This window comes from Homarus americanus, unplaced genomic scaffold (assembly GCF_018991925.1).
Source record: "Homarus americanus isolate GMGI-L3 unplaced genomic scaffold, GMGI_Hamer_2.0 scaffold56388, whole genome shotgun sequence".
NCBI lineage: Eukaryota > Metazoa > Arthropoda > Malacostraca > Decapoda > Nephropidae > Homarus > Homarus americanus.
Genome location: NW_024712990.1, coordinates 295,386 through 317,901, shown reverse-complemented (window position 1 = coordinate 317,901; position 22,516 = coordinate 295,386). Strand labels below are relative to the sequence as shown.

General features: G+C 43.5%; 1 protein-coding gene across 1 annotated transcript in view; it reads right to left on the bottom strand.

Moving 5' to 3' along the window:
- The window catches only part of LOC121865452 (acetylcholine receptor subunit alpha-like 1), a 47,100-nt gene extending 27,614 nt beyond the window's left edge, over nucleotides 1-19,486 (bottom strand). The window contains exons 1-3 of the mRNA XM_042364895.1: nucleotides 19,472-19,486; nucleotides 18,219-18,263; nucleotides 3,289-3,398 (exon numbers count right to left, since the gene is read on the bottom strand). Of these exons, the coding sequence (XP_042220829.1) occupies nucleotides 3,289-3,398; nucleotides 18,219-18,263; nucleotides 19,472-19,486 (170 nt within the window). The remainder of the gene's footprint in view (nucleotides 1-3,288; nucleotides 3,399-18,218; nucleotides 18,264-19,471) is intronic.
- Nucleotides 19,487-22,516: the final 3,030 nt, after the last annotated feature.

The following is a 22,516-nucleotide window of genomic DNA, read 5'->3' as shown; positions in this document are numbered from 1 at the left end:
GAGGATCTCCCAAATTTCCAAACACGGTGTTCACATTACCTCTAAATGTCCTTTTTTTCCCCTCTCCTCATTTTCAAAGGTTTTCTCCTGTAAGAGACTAAGACTTAGACGAATGTTCCTAGGTGGACTCCTGGGAGGATCTCTGAGGTGGATGGGCGGCTGCAATACTGATTCAGACATCAAGAGTGACAGACAGTAATTGTCACCGTCAGGCACAGCATAACGATGATGACCATATAACACGCACACAGATGCTGGGGTCCTGCTGCTTGAATGAATACTTAAAGGAGTCGAGTGAAAACAGTGTGTTTGTGTGTGTGTCTGTGTGCTTGTGAATATGTGAAAGTCATGCCTGTGTGTATAAGCGTGACGGGCTTTTGAATGCCAGAGGACTGTAAGAGTTTTTTTCAAGTGTAGGTGGGTAAGTGTGTGTGTGTGTGTGTGTGTGTGTGTGTGTGTGTGTGTGTGTGTGTGTGTGTGTCATAACTGTATCTTGTGTGAGGTTGACGGCAGCTAAAGTGTGGGGACGGTGTGTGTGTGTGTGTGTGTGTGATAACTGTATCTTGTGAATTTGTAAAGTGTGAGGGACGGTGTGTGTGTGTGTGTGTGTGTGTGACTTGCAATTGTGTGTACAAGACCATTGCGGTATGAGTAATGTGAGTGTATGAGACAGAACATTATGAGTGTGTGAGAACAGTATGAATGTATAGAGTCGTATGCAAGTGAGGGAGTGAGGGAAGGGCGTGTCTCCTGAAGGGTGTGTCCTAAGGGTGTGTCCTAAGGGGTGTGTCCTAAGGGTGTGAGAGTGTACGACTTTCTTCAACGAGTGGAAATCTTTTGGGTGTCCGAGATCCAGGTTACTATTCATGTGAGACTCTTGTGAAGCTAACACCGTTATTGTCGGTGTGTGTGTGAGTACTTGGCTGGTGCGCTCAAGCTGTGTGTGTGTGTGTGTGTGTGTGTGTGTGTGTGTGTGTGTGTGTGTGTGTGTGTGTGTGTGTGTGTGTTGTTCCCTCCCCTTCCTCACTTCATCAACATCCACATTGTATTCTCTGTAGGTCACTCATACCACTAATGAAGCTCTTCTTTCTGCTGCTATGTACCACTTCAACAGCTGTTGACCTTGTTAACATTGCCGCCACAAGATCTGTTAATTCTTTCACCACGGCCACGAACACCGTCACCATCAACGCCTCTTCGAAAACTACTTCCTACACCACCACCTCCACCACCAACACCACCACCTCCACCACCACCTCCACCACCAACACCACCACCTCCACCACCACCTCCACCACCAACACCACCAACACCACCAACGTCACCACCATAAGAGTTTCTACTACGATTACTAACTCCAACACCACCACAAGGACCCCCACTCCGGCTTCTTACTACACCAACAAGCCGAGTAAAACATTCGTCCTCTGGAAACTGATGCAGCTTAAATGGGTGTTGGTACAGTGGCGGGCAAGGACGTGTTTATGTCGTAACAAGTCGTGGTGTTGACCCTTATGTGGGTTGGGTGTTGTGTCCGTGTGGATTTGACATCTGCTTCGTTCAGAAAGTCAGATCATTACCATTGGAGAGTATTTATTTTTTCAGCTGTGGTTTAGTCATATTGGAACTACGATGACCCGTATGACCTTCACTATAAGATGTTCAGTCACTCCTGATGAATCTGACTCCACTGCAGTAATTGTTGAAAATAAATTTCCTGTCGTAAAACATTCCTCTTCTTCTGCATTGCCTGTGTTGAGGGACTCATCACTTGAATCCCGTTACTCCATTTTGTTTTCTTCAAGGCTTGTCTATATAGAAGACACCTCACACAATTGACCTTCCAAAACACCTGCCTCTCCTTCTTCTCCTCATCACTCGGGTCCCACACCTACAAAAGTACCTTCCTTCTCCTCCATGCTTCCACCCCCAGCGGTAACCATGGTAACCACAAGATACAGCTCATAGGACCCTAATTAGAACACCATTACTTAAGAGTCAATAATGTAGACCCATCTATCTATTTACACTTCCCCCCGGGGATTAATAATTCCCTACAATGTCAAATATCTATTTCCTTTCTTCTTCATAACGGTACTGGACCACGAGGGGGGGGGGGTATTTTTGTGAGTGAGTGATGTTCAGAGAGAGAGAGAGAGAGAGAGAGACCAAAATAAATATAATATTCGACAACATAATAATAATACATTTGGATATTAACGGAAACCAATATTGTGTGTACATTACTGCACAACGTGAGGATTATTTCTTGTATTACCAGTTACCGATAATATGGTGTTGTGATAATGTTCTGGACACACACACACACACACACACACACACACACACACACACACACACACACACACACACACACACGCAGTATAGTTGTATATATCCATTAATGCCTAGCCATAGTCCCATACAGTATATACTTATTGTAGCTGCAATACTCAATAATATCCGCACATAAAGCCGCCGTTCCTAACCAATCATACTAACATATATACAGTCTATAATATATATATCCATTTCTCCCCCGTTGCGGCAGGTGTGATTGTGACTATTGGGTGCCACACACCTGACAATACCTGAGTGTCCAGCCAGCTGACGTTCACGGAATTAGTATAGAGCAACGCTACGCCGGCATGCCAATACTTATCCCAACCTGGACATATCAGACACTGCTGTGCCTCTACCCAAAATAATCATCCAATTGTTGGAAATAAATCATCGGCAATTGACAGCAGATATTGAATAATTCGTCCAAATATTACCTGGAATGCGTGTATCAGCTAGTCACGTTAACACCCAGGAAAGAGAATTATTTGTGAATAGTTAATGATAATGAATAGCGGAAAGCAGTAGTGAGGAAAGTGATCGCAAGCAAAATATTTACAACTGGTAGTATATATTATATCACAAGTTAAAATTTTACTCACACTACATGTTTCTGGTCGACGGATCAAAACATATGAAATAGAATTGCTTGCTGTTGACATGTTAAAGTAAATAGTAGCGAGTGCTGTCCATGATGGTTACTTGTTAAACAGCGCGATATCTGGCAGTCTAAAGTGTTTAAGTAGCACATATTGGAATTGAACTCCACTGTCGGGTGATCTAAAAATACTAATATTCTAAACGTTTAATTGTTTATCTGTATCATTTAACAATCACAGAAAAAAAAATAAAAAAAACTTAAATTAAATGCACTTAAATACATATATTATTGTTTCTAGAAATAGCAAAAAATCATCAGAATCAGTAAGTAAAACAGACGATGCTCACTTGTTATAGAGGACGATATCTGGCAGCCAAATGTGTTCAGAGGGCACATGAAGGATTTCGACTCCACCGTAGTCCTCAGGCTCCCACACCAACTTGTAGTCTTTCCATTCCTGTTGCGGGAGAAGGGAGCGTTAGGCTGGTTTTTGAGGAAGACCTAATATTATAGTCTTACTAAGCAGGAGAAGTGGGGTGCTAATGTCTTGTGCTTAAAGGATAATCGCTAGAATAAACTTTAATGAAACGGATTCTTGTGAGACAGGAATAATCTTTTGTCATTATTAACACAACTTAATGAAAATTAGTGCACATACGGTAAAACTGTTTTTATTGGATATTTGACGTCAACCGCTATTTAAACATTATAAGAGTTTACTTAAATTAAATTTGGTTTGGTTTGGTTTGGTTTAGTTTGGTTTGGTTTAGTTTGGTTTGGTTTAGTTTGGTTTAGTTTAGTTTGGTTTCTTTACACGAATACAAATATATTCACAGTCAGTTTATTATTTGTTTATCTGAATTATTACTTTTAGTTACATATAAATTCGAATTAACAGTAGTTAAGATGCAGAAATATTCGAAAATAATCTGTCACAATTATCCCAAAACACTTAACACTAATAAATGTTGAATTTCCGTACACTTGTTACTTGAAGAAAGCTATGACCGCTAAGTATACTGATCACTCCGGCTTATTGTGTCAGAGAGATACTGTACCGATTATGTGTTATCTGGCTACGGGTTTATGAGGCTATGTGGTAAAGGGGTTTGGGTGTCGTTATTGTTCTTGATGTTCGTATGTTATTGTTATTATCATTGTCTGTAACAGTTATCAGAGTCATTATTATTCTATTATTACGAGTAGGGCTGAGAGTACCACCCATGTCAGCCCGGTCAGCTAAGTGGGTGTTGGCAGCATAGGTAGGGACCAGGGTGAACTAACACGTCTTTATATATTTCTTATGACAACCACTTCGACCTGCCATATATCCTGAGGTCAAAAGGTCAAAGAGAAAGAGAGAAAGAGCAATAATAAGAATAATTATAATGTGTGCGTGTGCGTGCGTGCGTTTGCGTGCGCGTTTGCGTGTGCGTGTGTGTGTGTGTGTGCGCGCTCGTGTGTGCGTGCGTGCGTGCGTGCGTGCAGATTAACCTTAATAGGTATAAACATACAGGAGTAAACCCTGAACGAAAAATCTGTGGTGGAGCCCCGCATCAGGCAGACATGCTTACAGAACTCCAACAAGACCTCAGCGGCGGTATAGGCGGTAGAGGTGACCACCGTGGAAGCCCAACGACTACACTGGCAGACGAACGCAATGCATGATGGACAGGATACTAAGGCGAAAACCAACAAACTGGGCTATCGGCAGTCCATTGCAGCTCTCCCTCTCCTCAGTCGTTGCAACACTTGCACCACTGAATCAGGAAAAGGGAGAGCCAAGATGTGTGGATGCAGCCTGCGCTCCTGCCTCACCACGTAAATTAACTCCAGCTCATCAGACCATTCATCATCATCAAAACCACTATACCCCCAAAAGTCCTATGGTGACAGACGAGAGGTGACGGGGACAGGCAGAGATGACTGCCGGGAGTCTCTAGTCACAACTCTGCACATGGGCGGCACAGATAAGATGGTCGTTTATGCACTGGGATCTAGACAGCAGTGCAATCGGTCCTGTCTGTTCGACTGAGTAGCTCCATTGGGGCGCCACTCTGCTGATCCCACACGGGGAGGAGGGGGCTAGAAAAGGTGCCCTAAACATAGACTGCCTGAAGAACCAACCTGACTGGGCAATCGCACCCAATAATGTCATCCTTATGCGGTCGAAAACACAATCAAAATCACAGATCCAATCAAAATCACAGATCCAAACAAAAACAAACTATACAACCTCTTATGGTCCTGAAAGAAGAACTGCCTTTGCGGCAAAAGAGCTGCCTAGGTATAACATCGACATAGCAGTGATTAGTGAGTCCCGGCTCCCAGATGAGGGTCAATTCACAGACCGGGGGTCTGGCAATTCCTTCTTCTGGAAAGGTAAGCCAGTACCGGAGAGAAACCGCATTTATGGAGTTGGCTTTGCCCTCCGCCAACGCATCCTACACAGGCAAAATGAAATTCCTATTTGGATCAACGAGCGCCCCATGACGCTTCGAGTCCCACTGAATCACTCACGTCAAGCCTTTTTCAACTGTGCATACGCCCCAACACTGGATGCAGATGATGACATTAAGGAGGCCTTTTACGCCGACCTCGACAGAGCGCTAACCTCTTTCCCCAAAGAAGACAAGGTTGTGCTCCTTGGTGACTTCAATGCCAGAGTTGGCAGAGATGCTAACATTTGGCAGGAACCATAGGGAAAAATGGACTAGGCAAGTGTAATGCCAACGGCCTACTCCTCCTCAGAAAGTGTGCTGCACACAACCTCACTATCACCAATACCTTGTATAGGCAGGCCGACAGGTTCAAGGTTTCGTGGCAACACCCACGATCCAAACACTGGCATCTCAGTGACTACATCATTGTCAGAGAAAGAGATCGCCGAGATGTTTTCATCACCCGTGCCATGCGTGGCTTAGACCACTGTGACACTGATCATCGGCTTGTCAGAGCCAAGCTCTCACTTCACGTCGCCCCTAACGGCGAAGGCATCAAGCCTCCAGAAGAGGTTTTAACATAAAGCCTCTGGAGGATCCAGCGGTAGCGCACGCTTTCAGAGAGCAGCTCGAACATGGGCTGATAAACAACCTGACAGCAAACAACGCAAATCCCAGTGCCGAATGGGATATTCTCGACACTGTCATGACAAAAATCTGCAGAGACCCTCGGCCAGATCGAAAGAATACACCAGGACCGGTTTGATGAAAATGACCCGGCAATCAATGTACTCATCGATGATGAAAGTACTGCTTTTACTGACTGGCAGAACAACCCTCAGTCTCGGACCAAAGCTGATACCTTTCGCAAAGAGAAAGCGGCGGCCCCTCGGAAACTTCGCATTCTAAAGAACGACTGGTTTAAAAATGAAGCACGTGAAACACAAAAATTTGCAGATTAGCACAAGAGTGCTCGAATTTTTTAATTCGACTAAAACATTTTATGGGCCAATCACTTGTGATGCAGCACCGCTCCGCTCATCCGATGGTAACTTCATAATTAAAGACGATGAAGGCCTTGCCTTCAGCGCTGGAAAGAGCACTACCATTCATTGCTCAACCGAAAGACCGATGTGGATGTTTTGACTACCTAGCAGGTCCCTCAGCATCCAGAGCTGACCCACCTCAGCTATCCTCTTTCCAGGATGAGGTAGATATTGCCATCAAACGAATGAAAAGTAACAAAGATGATGGAATACCAGCCGAGGTGTATAAAGCAGGAGACCGGTCAGACTATGGCAACTGCCGTGGGATCTCGCTGCTCTCCGTAGCTGGCAAGATTATCGCCCGAGTCCTCCTAAACAGACTTCTTCCTGAGGCGGAAAACTTCTTCCCAGAACCTCAATGTGGCTTCAGACCATCACATGGCACCACTGACATGATCTTTGCTGCCCGCCAGATAGAGTGACAAGTGCAAAGAACAGCGTCGTGACCTATACATGGCTTTCATCGACCTAACCAAGGCCTTCGACTCGGTCAACAGGGAAGCCCTCTGGTGGACCCTCAGCCGTTTTGGCTGTCCAGTTGCACCCAGTCTGAGTTCTTCCCCATCCAAACGGGGGTTAAACAAGGGTGTGTACTGGCATCAACTCTCTTTTCCATTTTCTTGGCTGCCTTCCTTACTCGTGCTAGTGCAAGTTTAGCCGGCAGAGTGGACATCGAGTACAGGGTGAAGGGGGTCTTTTCAACATAAGACGACTCCAGGCAAGAGCAAGGGTGTCGGCAGCTTCCATTACTGAACTTCAGTATCCAGACGACCTCACCCGTGTTGCTCACACTGAACACGACCTACAGGAGATCTTGAACACCTACCCAAATTTTTATGCACACTTCGGCCTTGAGGTGAATGTACGTAAGACTCACATTCTCTTTCATCCTGCACCTGGTTCAGACACACCTCCACCATCCATCCAGCTTAACGGTACTACCCTCTCTAATGTTACCCACTTTCGGTATCTCAGCTCCCAATGTCCACCACTGCCGACATCGATGAAGAGATTCAGCATCTGATTACATGTGCATCTCAAGTCTTTCGCAGACTTCGAAACCGTGTCTTCAGCTGTAGGGAGCAGAAATTATCTACAAAGTTACACGTATATCGATCAGTGGTCTTCCCCACCGTGCTATATGGCAGTAAGACATGGGTCACATACAGGAGGCACCTCAAGGCACTTTCACCAACGTAGTCTACGTTCCCTCCTCCTTGTTTGCTGGGAAGTCAAGAGAACAAATGCCAGTATTCTTGCTGACACCAACTTTAGGAGCATCGAGGCTACCATTATCCATGAACAACTACGCTGGACTGGTCATGTTACCCGCATGGATGACAGTAGACTGCCAAATCAGCTACTTTACAGTCACCTAACGAATAGTAAACGTAACGCCGGCGGGCATTGAAAAGGTATAAGGATAGTCTTAAGACAAACCTGAAAAAGTGCCACATCGACCCCCTCACCTGGGAGTCGATTACTCCACATCGTAACGCTTGGAGGAGCACCACACGAGAAGGTGTCAATACTTTCGAGTTAGCCAGACTGTAAACCGAGGCAGACAAACGCCAACGCCGGAAAAAACATTGCACCCGCCCCTCCCGCACTAGATGCAGCCCTCCACATGTGCAACGGATGTGAACGGCTTTGCCGGTCCCCTATCGGCCTCTTTAGTCACCCAAACACTCACCAACCTAGGTGACATCCCTATTAACTCATATTATTGTATCATAGCTGGATGATGGTCATACTCGATTCCGAGTGACAGCAAAGTTGTAGTAGTAGTAGTAGTAGTAGTAGTAGTAGTAGTGTGTGTGTGTGTGTGTGTGTGTGTGTGTGTGTGTGTGTGTGTGTGTGTGTACATTAAACTTGATCGTAAGACATTATCTTCCAGCAGCGGCCCTACGAGATTGTTTTTGAAATTGATCTCTTCCCGATATGTTACCTGTCCTAACACGCCTCCCTCAGTACCTGCAACGAGCGTAGATTATCGAAGTCATAATCGCCTATTTGTGTGACGTAAAGATACTTGTTGACCTGCGACTATCAGAGACACAACTGCTGCTCACGTGGACGTATTGGGCGATACAGAACTCCCTCGCCGCAACTACTGAATATCTTTGCTCTGAAAGACGAGAAATATTGAGACACAAAATTCATCGTGTACGAGTAAAAATATCTTAAAGAATTTACATTTTATCGACAAAGTGTCCAGGTGTCGAAGGCGGCTGACAGCGTCCTGATTAAAGATTGATGACGAGTTTCAGCGACTTGTAAACACGACGATGCTGCATCATATGTGTGATATTCATGCAGAGACGAATTTACAGTGCAATACAAGTTTTCCTGATTACTTTGAATAAATAAATGTGAAATAGATGGCCGTCAGTCACTGCGTCCAGATTATACAAAGCACCATCACGACGGTGGTACAGTGTGGCCATCTGAAGTCTCCCCTCCACTTTATATTCCCGAAAATTATCTTTTGTACTGTAATTTATTAATAGCTAAACGTTATTTTTACCTAAATACCTTAATATAAGGAGAGAGAGAGAGAGAGAGAGAGAGAGAGAGAGAGAGAGAGAGAGACACGGGGGAAATATCTGAAACCCTCCATTATGCATCAAACGAGGAACCCACCTACCTACCTACCTACCCTTTCTTCCCCCACTACCGTCTTTACTTCCTTGTCAGCCGCGTATAAAGATTCTGCCATCCATTAGGCCAGCCCAGAGCATCAACGGCCTTAGCTGGGTCACAGAAACAATGGGGCAACGTCTCCTGTGTGTCGCTAAGGAACAAAGGGCCCTCATTACTAACGGAAATCAAACAGGGAAGATATCAGTAAGGTGTAGGTGGTGTAGGGGTGTAGGTGGTGGTGGTAGTGGGAGGAGGGCTCACTTAACACACGTTTTTTTGTGTGAGTGACCCAGGTTGACGAAGAGAGAGAGTGTTGAGAAATAAGGTAAATAAAAAACAGGAGGAAGTGAAATGAAAAGGAGAAAGATAGTGAATAAGGGAGAGAAAGAGAGTGAAGGGGTCGAAGGAAATTTAAGTAGCACTGAGAGAGTAAGAAGTGAATTTCAAAAGAAGCAAAAAAGCAAAAGAGAGGGAGAAGGATAGACAAGGAAGAATGAAGGGTGAGGGAGAACTGAACGTAAATAAAAGAGTGTACAGAGGGAATAGAGAAAGAGACCAGGGGGGGGGGGAGGAGATGGGATGAGGAGAGCGGATGGATGAAGGAGAAAGGAGCATGGGTGAAGGATAAGGCGTAAAGATACTGGTGGTGTAGCTATTGGAGGATGGAAAAGGGTGGTGAATAAGGGTTGATGGATAAGGGTTGTGGTGGATAAGGGTAGTGGACAAGGGGAGAAACAATAATGTGTGCCTGAACGATCTATAATCAATAACAAGGTATTTCTTCTATATTTGACACAAGTTTCGGTTGATGTACACTCCACGTCAAGCAACTTTCGGAGAGAATTCAAAATAAGAAGGGAACTTTATCTCTCGTCATGCAAGTGTCAAACCTGAACAAAATACCTGTCACTTGTCGGTCTTTGTTGATGTGTTACAGAAACAATTTATATGGAACATCAAACACAATAAATGGAATACACATTATAATAAGGAAATTAGAAATAATGTTTAATAATAGTAACAACCTCTAGTTCAGGTACAGTACAGGTGTGTGTATTAAAACTATCATTTGATCAATATTCTCTATGATACTTAGCCAATTTGATCTTTAAAGAGGAAAAAAATATCGTAATGAAGATAAACCAAAGTTAAGTGTTATCTATTTAAAGAATTTTATTTAATTTAAATCTACGTCTACAAATCGAGATTCCAAGACAGGTTTATTTTTTCGTATATTTCACCAAATGTTGAATGTGTATATCATTATTTCCCACACTCAACAATTCTGTAATACAAACTTGATTGCACACTGTTTAACATATCCGCTCTAATTCGGCTACACTGATTCTCAATGTTCTCCGTCAGCTGGTGAATATATCAGAGGAGTAGTGTACCAGGACTACCACCAAATGTTAACCAGTGTTCACTCACACTCGTCGTAGAGGATTGGTATATGTGTGTTATTTACTGTCATCAATAAAGACAAATAGTGGAGATGCCTTTGAGCATCGTCATTTGATTCAACTTGTGTATATGTATAGTGCCGTACTTGTGTGGGTTATCAAGGTTGAAACAAAATACACTCAGATACACCTCATCTCATCTCCTGCCACGATGTAAATACTGATTGTGACTCCATATTTTATGTATAAATTTCTCCGTTCTCTGTCATTGGCTGGTATTAATGTATCAACTTGTCCGGCCTCTGTCATTGGCTGGTTTTAATGTATCAACTTTCCCGGCCTCTGTCATTGGCTGGATTTAATGTATCAGTTTTTCCGTTCACTGTCATTGGCTGGTTTTAATGCATCGACTTCTCCGTCTATTCTCATTGGCTGGTTTTAATGTATCCATTTCTTCTTTCACTGTCATTGGCTGGATTCAGTGTCTCACCTTATCATTAATGTCTCACCTTCGTAACTTACTGTAACTGCCTGACAAGTTAAACAAAGACACAGGAGAAGGGTAACTACCGACGTGTTAATTCCCAGTGTGACAAAGTTGGACAGGAGAATGGCAGAGATTACCACCACTAACTCCCCCACGACCCTCCACACTCCTCAACTCTCACACCGAGCTGATGTCGTCCCACTGAGGAAGCTGCCTAGGGTGTTGGGGAGGAGAGGAGGGAAATGTGGTATATTAGGGAGATTTCTGGAGGGGTGTTAAGGAGAAGAGGAAGAGAAGAAAGAAAACTGTTCTTTTAAGGGAGCTGCTCAGGATTTTGGTGGGGGAGGGAAGGGTGAGTTTCCATTGGGGAATACTGAGGACATTGGGGGGAATGGGAGGGGAAAGTGCTATGTTGCAGCACCGCGTATTTCATTTTATATTTATTTTTTTGAGAGAAAGAGGAAAGGGGAATTGGAAGATTATGTTGTCGAGAAGCTTCCTAGAGTATTAGGAAAGGGGAGGAGAAAGGGAAGGGAGGATCTGGAACTACCAAGGGAAGGTCTCTATGGTGCTGGGAAGGAGGGAAGCGGAAAATTCTTTGCAGGAGAGGGAAGTTTTCGAGGATGTTACCAGAGACAGGGAAAACAACCCTCCGTATTGTTGGGGAAGAAATGAGATGTGACGGGGACAGAGAATCGATTTTATGGATTGTTTTCGAAAGATAAGAATTTTTTTCTAGAGTATCTCGTTGAAGAGGGGAAAAAGGTGTTATGGGACTTTCTCGGTGTTTGCGGGGGGAGAAACGAGGAGTGACGTTGTTATCACAATTCGGAACTTCCCAGGTATTCCTGGCGGAGGGGAAAATTCTTGTCGCTACGGGGATATTTTTATGGTTTTTGGAAAGTTTGTCGGTTTTGTTGGAATGACCAGAACAACGACGTCTTTAGAGAAGATTTGAAGGTTGTTTAGTGTGTGTGTGTGTAAGCTCGAGATCAAGAGGTTTGTTGTTTTATTGGAAATCTTCGTCTTGTGGTTTTTATAGAGTAACAGTGTAGAAGTTGTCTCTCTCTTTATGCTTACTAACGGTGCAGACAACCCTTGACGCCGACTGTTGCACTTTAGAATTTTATCTTAACCACCACCAGACGATTTTATTCAGCTTAGAGAAACCTCCAAGAGCCAAAAGGTTAAAAACCTTCACCTCTGAAGAACCTAAACAGATTAAAACAACAACAAAAACTCCAGTAACCTTTGTGCTCCCTAATGATGATGGTGTACGGCAGCTCCTAGCGGCTCCCAACAGTTTATGAGGAGGTGAGGCACAATACTGGATGATACAGGAAGGTCGAGTGTAAACAAGCTAATACCTCGCGTCAAGGGAGGAGAAAACACTCGGACCAGCAAAGTCTAGGAACAGAGAAATCGATTTACACGGGAAAATGAGCGGGAATTACGACTCTGTGTGCTTGGTGGCTAACGGCTCACATTGGTATTATCTTGCTGTTTGAGAGAGAGAGAGAGAGAGAGAGAGAGAGAGAGAGAGAGAGAGAGAGAGAGAGGTGTATTGTGAAATTAATTAGAACAGATCAGATTTTTTAGGATACGTGAACGGTATTTTTTTCAGCTCGTTATCCTAATTACTTCGATGTATGTAATGTATGTTAAAACTTACTTAGTTCCTACCTAAAGCATTACATTTACTTATGCTGGAAACTGTATAATTAATATTTTTTTTTAACATCATTGGCAAAAATCAGGTAATAATTCTGTTAAAGATTATATTTCCTGCCACATATAAATAGATAATAATACAGGTGTACATAATCTGGATAATTAGAGGTGTGGTGGAGACTTTTGTGTCATTAAGTCGGGTCGAGGCATTATGACTTTATAGTGAACTTTGTCAATCCTCAACTGTGGTAAAGGCTTAAGGATTGAAATTCTCTCTACCTTAAGGTTTAAAATTTGCAGTTAAACCAAACAAGAGGATTTAATAACCAAGGTTCTCTTAAACCGCATTGAAAGCTTAAACCCTGCAGGCACATTTAAACCTCCAAGGACTTGAAGTCTTAAAACACTGCTTACTCGCTAAACCTAAAACGGGAAAGTTTGGAGCGTGTGTGAAGTTTTAAGTCCCGGAGGCTCTAAAGAAATAAGGGAACACGCTCGTCCACAGAAACGAACGACTCCAACATATTGGGCATCGCCGATAGTGATTTTTAAATTACACTTGAATAACCTCATCGACTTTCAATGACCGGAATACTGAGAGGCCAGCGGGGAGATCCCTATTGAGAGAGAGAGAGAGAGAGAGAGAGAGAGAGAGAGAGAGAGAGAGAGAATTCTGTTTTCTTTTCGTCTTTTCCCTCCTAATATTTTCTCATTCATGGAAGGCGACGCTTACACTGTGTCAAATACATTAGCAAGTCTTGTGGCGAGGATTTGAGATTTCCAGCCAAATGCCAGCTTTTGTCTCTTGGGGCATGTATCATTCTCTCTCTCTCTCTCTCTCTCTCTCTCTAGTCACTTTCTATGCACCGTTTTCTTTCTCTCCGTTTTTTCTCTCTTTATATTGGCTAGGTCTATGACAGCCTATCCATCCATTTGTCTGCTTTTCTGTCCTTTTTAACGTCTATCTGTCAGCCTGTCTGTCTAATCCTGTCACCCTCTATGAAAAATAAAATAAAAGAACAAGAGGAAGTGGAACATGCGGGTCCGTCCATAAAGGGGAGAGAGTAGTGGGGAAAAGCTGTACCATGGAGGGAATGGTTATATGCCCGACCTCGTAAAATATCCATCGACCACCTCCTCCTTTCCCCTCCCCTCCCCTCCGTTCACCCTCCCATATCCATCCTTCCCCTCCCTTCCCTCGACACTGCATCTCATGGCTCTTGGGTCATCTTGCGACATGCTGAAGAAGTTACTGACCCGCGGACAAAATGAAGTCAATATATAATTTTTCGTCGTTCAGTAGAAGTATATATATATATATATATATATATATATATATATAGGGTGAGCATAAAGTCTTTCCCTGATTACAAACATTCATTACACAAAACATATGCTAGGTACAAACATACAGTTTTTGCAGCTTATACCTTATCTCAAGAAGTTTTTTGTTTCGTTACTCGTGAACTTCAACATGTGCTCCGTTTGTTGCCCGGAGCACATCTAACCGATACTCGATTTCATGCCATGTTTTCTGCAGCATCTCTTCAGTCACCGTCGCTATTGCCTCCGTTATCCTTGCCTTCAGAGTTTCAAGATCAGGAACTGGTGAACTGTACACTTTGTCCTTCGTATACCCCCATAAAAAGAAATCAAGAAGGGTAATGTCTGGTGTTGGACCATCTCTCCCAATCCATCGGTTTGGAGAGGTTGCGTTCAAGAACTGACGGACAGCTAAACCCCAGTGTGGCGGTGCTCCATCTTGTTGGAAAACTACCCATGGCTGAAACTCTTCTAACTGAGGTGCAACGAAAAGCTCCAACATAATCAGGGAAAGACTTTATGCTCACCCTGTATATATATATATATATATATATATATATATATATATATATATATATATATATATATATATATATATATATATATATATATATATATATATATATATATATATATATATATATATATATATACAACAGCGGAGGCTCACAAATATGCAATCACTGCAACTATCCACTTATGGAGTACACTTTCTTCATTCACCAGGCCCTCATGCATATTGCATGACATTAGTTGCGCAACATCCCACTCTTTTGCCTCAACATGTCTCCACTCACTTCACCCACATTTTTATATACTAAAATATGAAAATTTGTCCTATTAAATAAACCTGCACTTATCATTCTTTAAAACTCTTGAATTTACAATTTTAGCGACGACTTCCACCTACGTAAGAAAATAAAGTCATGTAGTTTTTTAAGGAATCTTACCACAGACACAAAAATTTGAGGAAGAAATTATTAAGAAAGTCAAAAAGAATTATGATAAAAAAATTAGAGGAACGAGCTGAGGAAAGAAGACAAATAGAAAAAGTTTCATCAGAAGAGACGAAGTGCAGAAGGGTTGCTTAGCCTGGGGAGCAGGAGGGGGTGGAGGGAGGCTGAAGACGTGAGGAGCACTGCTGACGACGTGAGGAGCACTGCTGACGAGACTGCGGGAGAAGAAGGAAGAGGAGTTGGAGGATGAGGAGAAAGAGGAGTCTACAGCGTCGACGACAGCTGATGTGAATGGATAACCCAACTTAGCCATGCTAGGTGCGGTGGTGAGGAGTAATGTACTTAGCCAAGAGTTTGCTTGTAAAGGCTGCGTGGGGGGAGGAGGAGAACATTAATACTCCAGTCTCCTTTTTCTGTAGGCAACACGTCCGTCACTTGCAGTCAAAGAGTTAAACTGTGTGTCGCTGTTTCTTGTGTCATAGAGAGAGTCCACACAGAGGGGTCTTAGTGCTGTTGGTGTTTCTTGTGTCATAGAGAGAGTCCACACAGAGGGGTCTTAGTGCTGTTGGTGTTTCTTGTGTCATAGAGAGAGTCCACACAGAGGGGTCATAGTGCTGTTGGTGTTTCTTGTGTCATAGAGAGAGTCCACACAGAGGGGTCTTAGTGCTGTTGGTGTTTCTTGTGTCATAGAGAGAGTCCACACAGAGGGCTTTCATAGTGCTGTTGGTGTTTCTGTGTCATAGAGAGAGTCACACAGAGGGGTCTAGTGCTGTGGTGTTTCTTGTGTCATAGAGAGAGTCCACACAGAGGGGTCTTAGTGCTGTTGGTGTTTTTTGTGTCATAGAGTCCACACAGAGGGTCATAGTGCATAGAGAGAGTCCACACAGAGATAGGTCTTAGTTCTGTTGTTTGTTTCTTGTGTCATAGAGAGAGTCCACACAGAGGGTTGAGGGCTGTGGTGCTTTGCTGAGAGAGTCCACAGAGGGGTCATAGTGCTGTTGGTGTTTCTTGTGTCATAGAGAGAGTCCACAGAGGGAAAAGGTCTTTGTGTCATAGAGAGAGTCCACACAGAGGGTTCTGCTGTTGGTGTTTCTTGTGTGCATAGAGAGAGTCCACACAGAGGGGTCTTAGTGCTGTTGGTGTTTCTTGTGTCATAGAGAGAGTCCACACAGAGGGGTCTTAGTGCTGTTGGTGTTTCTTGTGTCATAGAGAGAGTCCACACAGAGGGGTCTTAGTGCTGTTGGTGTTTCTTGTGTCATAGAGAGAGTCCACACAGAGGGGTCTTAGTGCTGTTGGTGTTTCTTGTGTCATAGAGAGAGTCCACACAGAGGGGTCTTAGTGCTGTTAGTGTTTCTTGTGTCATAGAGAGAGTCCACACAGAGGGGTCTTAGTGCTGTTAGTGTTTCTTGTGTCATAGAGAGAGTCCACACAGAGGGGTCTTAGTGCTGTTGGTGTTTCTTGTGTCATAGAGAGAGTCCACACAGAGGGGTCTTAGTGCTGTTGGTGTTTCTTGTGTCATAGAGAGAGTCCACACAGAGGGTCTTATGCTGTTAGTGTTTTTGTGTCATAGAGAGAGTCCACACAGAGGGTCTTAGTGCTGTTGGTGTTTCTGTGTGTCATAGAGGGTCAGTCAGAGAGAGAGTCCACACAGAGGAGTCTTAGTGCTGTTGGTGTTTCTTGTGTCATAGAGAGAGTCCACACAGAGGGGTCTTAGTGCTGTTGGTGTTTCTTGTGTCATAGAGAAAGTCCACACAGAGGGGTCTTAGTGCTGTTGGTGTTTCTTGTGTCATAGAGAGAGTCCACACAGAGGGGTCTTAGTGCTGTTGGTGTTTCTTGTGTCATAGAGAGAGTCCATACATCAGGGTCTTGATTCCCAGCGAAAGACACATCTAGTTAGTACAATACCAGCCGCCGATACTCAGCTCCTCCCCCCCTCCCACCAAAAAAAAATACGAAGTGCGTTTAGGATTTTCTTTCATTCGGGTAAAAAAAATTACTTCATCATTTACTTTAACTTATTGTTTATTCAATATTTTTCTTTCTTTTCTTTTTCTTCTATATTTTTTCTATTCTCTTTTTTTTAATTTTTGTCTTTAATTGTTTTTTTTCATATATTATTTTCTATTTGTTATTTCTTTCTTCTTGTCGTCATTCGTTTAAGCTTTCCTCAATTGTCTTTGTTTGTATTTCAATCTCTGATGTGTAGTTATTATTCTTATTCTCCATTTCTCTCTGTTCTTCACCCTTTCTTCTCCCTCTTTCTTCCTCAATAGTTTCCACTTCCTTCCTTCCTTCCTTCCTTCCTTCTATTATTTCCTTCTTTGTTTTTCAATGATTTTGTATATTATTTCTCTTCATAATTGTCATTTATTCATTTTATATCTGTTCATCTCTCTTCTTTACTCTATTTTTGTAGTTTCTTCACTTCTTTTCCTTCATTTCCTCATTATTCACTTATGTATTTCTTTTTTCGCAATTTTATTTATTAATTCACACTGTTTTATTTTCTCGTCTTTTCATTTTTCTATTAAATTTTCTATTTAATTTGACTTGAAAAATAACTCATGGATGCCTTTAAATCTTTCTTAACTTTTAAATAGAAACTTGGTAAAGAGAGAGTAAAAAAACAATAATAAATCTTATGCATATATAATTGTTTCTTCTAAAAAAACTCTGACTTAAAGTTTTTTCTTAATGAATTTTGAGGTAGGAACAGAGATGATAAATGTAAAGGCAATGAAAGAACGTAGATGAAGAGAGAGGCAATAATATAGAGGGAATAAGTGAGAGTGAAATTAAGAGTCGGTTGATGATTAAGGATGTATGGAATAGGAGAGAGAGAGAGAGAGAGAGAGAGAGAGAGAGAGAGAGATAAATGTAACTGAATGAAGAGACATAAAAATAAGAGATGGTAAATGGTGCGTGAGGTAAGAGGCAATAAAACAATGGATAAAGAGGAAGGAACAATAGATCTAGGGGACGTGTGCAGAGAAAGACTTTAAGACGACAATGACGATGAAGTTTATTTTGAATTTTTTTTTTTACATCGTATATATTGTGTGTGAGGTGGGCCATTAAGCAACTATTTGGGATCGATACCTCACAACGTCCAGAGTTATTGCGAGTTTCTGAACTTAATGTCAAATGCCTAGTGATATAGACTGGTTAATACATTAGGAATACATAGGCATATTATTTAACGTTAACGAAATACACTATTTATATGAACTTACGAGGAATATTGAAAACAAAATTCCTTAGATGATTTTTTTTTTTATGGTTAGAGAAAATTTCAGACCGTACTTACTTGTTCCACCCAGACGTTCGTTGTCATAATTTGGTTTTTCAGGTTCTGCAAGAAAGGAAAAAAAGTATTAGTAAGTCTTTTATGGTGAAGGTTGGAAGAGATCTATTATTAATTATCTACCTGTATCTGGTGATTCTCTCTTATGACTGATAATCTTTCACCTTTCTGACTTTATCTTTTATGTTTCTTTGTACTTGGATCTTCCTTTTGGTTTTCTTTGGTTTTATTTATTTTTATCTGTGATATACAGTGTAAAAAGCTTACTCGTGTTCCTTTATTTCCTTCTTCGCCTCCTCCTCCTTCTCCTCCTCCTTCTTCTTCTCTACCTCCCTCTCCTCCGCCTACACTTCCTCCTCCTGCTTCCTTCTCCCTTTTTCTTCATCTCCTCCAGCTAACTCCAACTCCTATTCCTCCTCCTCCTCCCAGCCCTTCCTAACTCTACCTATAAACTTTCAAACTTTCTCACAGGTTTTCTATCTTTCTCACTTCTCACACTCCTCCTCCTCCTCCTCAGTCTCCAACAACTTGGATGAGGATCAACTGAAGTATCGATTTTCATTATATATATTTTCTTCACGCCTCGCCTGGGGAGATTCAAGGTCACACCCTGTAGGAGTTTATAAATTACTAAAGAAAAAAAATTACTGACCTTGTTCTTAGTATGTTCTGATCTCCCCCAAGTCCCGGATTCACTAAGGTTCACTGGTACATTTTCTCCCGTCACCAACCCATTGAAAAGTCCCACTTAAGTATAGTTACGAAGGTAGATTCTTAAAGATTTAGCGTGTTGGGTTTTCCTCGTAATTTGAGATGTAAGAATTCGTCTAACTGGTTTATTTAAGCTGTGATACAACGATAGATTTAGAAGGGTTCGTGAGTTGAAATTTTCGATCGTAACGAGATGTTGGGATACATCTAGTTTCCTGATTTATGTTAAAGCCTAAAATAACGATAAAAATAACACGGAAATTACACTTGAAAGCCTATTTTAGCCAGACATATTCACCAAGCACCAATTAGGATACAAATTTAAAATATATTCATTGTAAAATTAACACCACGTCATGTAAAAGCTTTTGACTCTCTCTCTCTCTCTCTCTCTCTCTCTCTCTCTCTCTCTATTATATGGGTTATGTAAACATATTGTTATAACCTTTACTGAACCTTGACCCTTGTTATACTTCCGGCAGTATAAGTCATTTACAGTAATAATAACCTACGATACAGACAAAAAACAAACTATAAAGAAATACTCTAATATGAGTCATGTATCAGTGATTGGTTTGGGTCCCACAAATTGCAGTGATATAACCAGCCATTTATGTTATCTTATCACGAATATTTTAAAGGGTGTCACTATGCATGTTTTATACTGGGAAAAATTGATAAGGAGGAGAGGCGGTGTACATCATGATAACGGGTAAGGTTCTCGTGCAGTGGTGAGAAGTATCTGGTCTATCAGGCGTGTGGAAGTATCTGGCCCATCAGGAGTGTGGAGGTATCTGGCCCATCAGGAGTGTGGAGGTATCTAGTCTATCAGGAGTGTGGAAGTATCTAGTCTATCAGGAGTGTGGGTTTGGCGGTGGGTATCTGGCCATCAGGGTGTGGAGATCGGCCCATCAGGGTGTGGTTCTGGCTTCAGGTGGGGTATCTGGCATCAGGGTGTGGAGTATCTGGTCTATCAGGGTGGATATCTGGCCATCAGGGTGTGGAAGTATCTGGCCCATCAGGGTGTGGGTATCTGGCACTATCAGGGTGTGAAGTATCTGGCCCTCAGGACTGGGTATCTGGCCCTAGGGGTGGTTCTGGCATCAGGTGTGGAAGTATCTGGCCATCAGGGTGTGGATGCACCTCAGGGTGTGGAGTATCTGGCATCAGGTGTGGAAGTATCTGGTCTATCAGGGTGTGGAAGTATCTGTTATCAGGAGTGAGGTATCTGGCACTATCAGGAGTGTGGAAGTATCTGGCCTATCAGGAGTGTGGAAGTATCTGGCCCATCAGGAGTGTGGAAGTATCTGGTCTATCAGGAGTGTGAGTATCTGGTCTATCAGGGTGTGGAAGTATCTGGCCCATCAGGGTGTGGAAGTATCTGGCCCATCAGGGTGTGAGTATCTGGTCTATCAGGAGTGTGGAAGTATCTGGCCATCAGGGGTGTGAGTATCTGGCCCATCAGGGTGTGGAAGTATCTGCCTATCAGGTGTGGAAGTATCTGGCCCATCAGGAGTGTGGAAGTATCTGGTCTATCAGGAGTGTGGAAGTATCTGGTCTATCAGGAGTGTGGAAGTATCTGGCCCATCAGGAGTGTGAGTATCTGGCACTATCAGGGTGTGGAGTATCTGGCCCATCAGGAGTGTGGAGGTATCTGGCCTATCAGGAGTGTGGAAGTATCTGGCCTATCAGAGTGTGGAAGTATCTGGTCTGTAGTGTGGAAGTATCTGCCATCAGGGTGTGGAGGTATCTGTATCAGGAGTGTGGAAGTATCTGGCCTATCAAGTGTGGAAGTATCTGGTCTATCAGGGTGTGGAGTATCTGGCCCATCAGGGTGTGGAGTATCTGGCACTATCAGGAGTGTGGAAGTATCTGGCCTATCAGGGTGTGGAAGTATCTGGTCCATCAGGGTGTGAGTATCTGGTCTATCAGGCGTGTGGAAGTATCTGGCCCATCAGGAGTGTGGAGGTATCTGGCACTATCAGGGTGTGAAGATCGGCCCATCAGGGTGGGTATCTGGCACTATCAGGAGTGTGGAAGTATCTGGCCTATCAGGAGTGTGGGAGTATCTGGTCTATCAGGAGTGTGGAAGTATCTGGCCCATCAGGGTGTGGAGGTATCTGGCACTATCAGGAGTGTGGAAGTATCTGGCCTATCAGAAGTGTGGAAGTATCTGGTCTATCAGGAGTGTGGAAGTATCTGGCCCATCAGGAGTGTGGAGGTATCTGGCACTATCAGGAGTGTGGAATATCTGGCCCATCAGGTGTGGAAGTTCTGGTCCATAAGTGTGGAAGTATCTGGTCTATCAGGAGTGTGGAAGTATCTGGCCCATCAGGAGTGTGGGGTATCTGGCACTATCAGGAGTGTGTGGAGTATCTGGCCTATCAGAAGTGTGGAAGTATCTGGTCTATCAGGCGTGTGGAAGTATCTGGCCCATCAGGGTGTGGAAGTATCTGGCCCATCAGGGTGTGGAAGTATCTGGCCCATCAGGGGTGTGGAGTATCTGCACTATCAGGGTGGAAGTATCTGGCCCATCAGGAGTGTGGAGGTATCTGGTCTATCAGGGTGTGGAAGTATCTGGCCCATCAGGGTGTGGGTATCTGGCACTATCAGGGTGTGGAAGTATCTGGCCTATCAAGTGTGGAAGTATCTGGTCTATCAGGAGTGTGGAAGTATCTGGCCCATCAGGGTGTGGAGGTATCTGGCACTATCAGGGTGTGGAAGTATCTGGCCCATCAGGGTGTGGAAGTATCTGGCCCATCAGGGTGTGGAAGTATCTGGTCTATCAGGGTGTTGGGTGTGGAAGTATCTGGCCCATCAGGGTGTGGAAGTATCTGGTCTATCAGGAGTGTGGAAGTATCTGGCCCATCAGGAGTTGGAGTATCTGGCACTATCAGGGTGTGGAAGTATCTGCCTATCAGAAGTGTGGAAGTATCTGGTCTATCAGGGTGTGGAAGTATCTGGCCCATCAGGAGTGTGGAAGTATCTGGCCCATCAGGGGTGTGGAAGTCTGTCATCAGGGTGTGGAGGTATCTGGCACTATCAGGGTGTGGAAGTATCTGGCCCATCAGGGTGTGGAGGTATCTGGTCTATCAGGGTGTGGAGTATCTGGCCCCATCAGGAGTGTGGGGTATCTGGCACTATCAGGGTGGGAATCTGCCATCGGACTGTGGAGGTATCTGGCCTTCAGGGTGTGGAAGATCTGGCATCAGGTGGAGTATCTGCCATCAGGGTGTGGTATCTGCCTATCAGGTGTGGAAGTATCTGGCCTATCAGAGTGTGGAAGTATCTGGTCTATCAGGGTGTGGGCACTGGATTCTGGCCTATCAGAGAGGTTCTGACTGGACAATTCGTGTACTCAAGAGAAGGTAACTCCATCAATAGCCTCACTCTGGCAGGTAATTGAGCTGTGTGAGTAACTGTGTCCTCCTCCTCCTCCTCCTCCTCCTCCTCCTCCTCCTCCTCCTTTACTCCCTTCCTTCACCAACAGGCTCAGACAAGTTCTCTCAGTCAAACTTTGGAAAGGGAGGAAGTGAGTAGGAGGGAAACGGAAAGAGGCTGAGGAGGTGGAGGAAGAGTGGCGGAAGAGG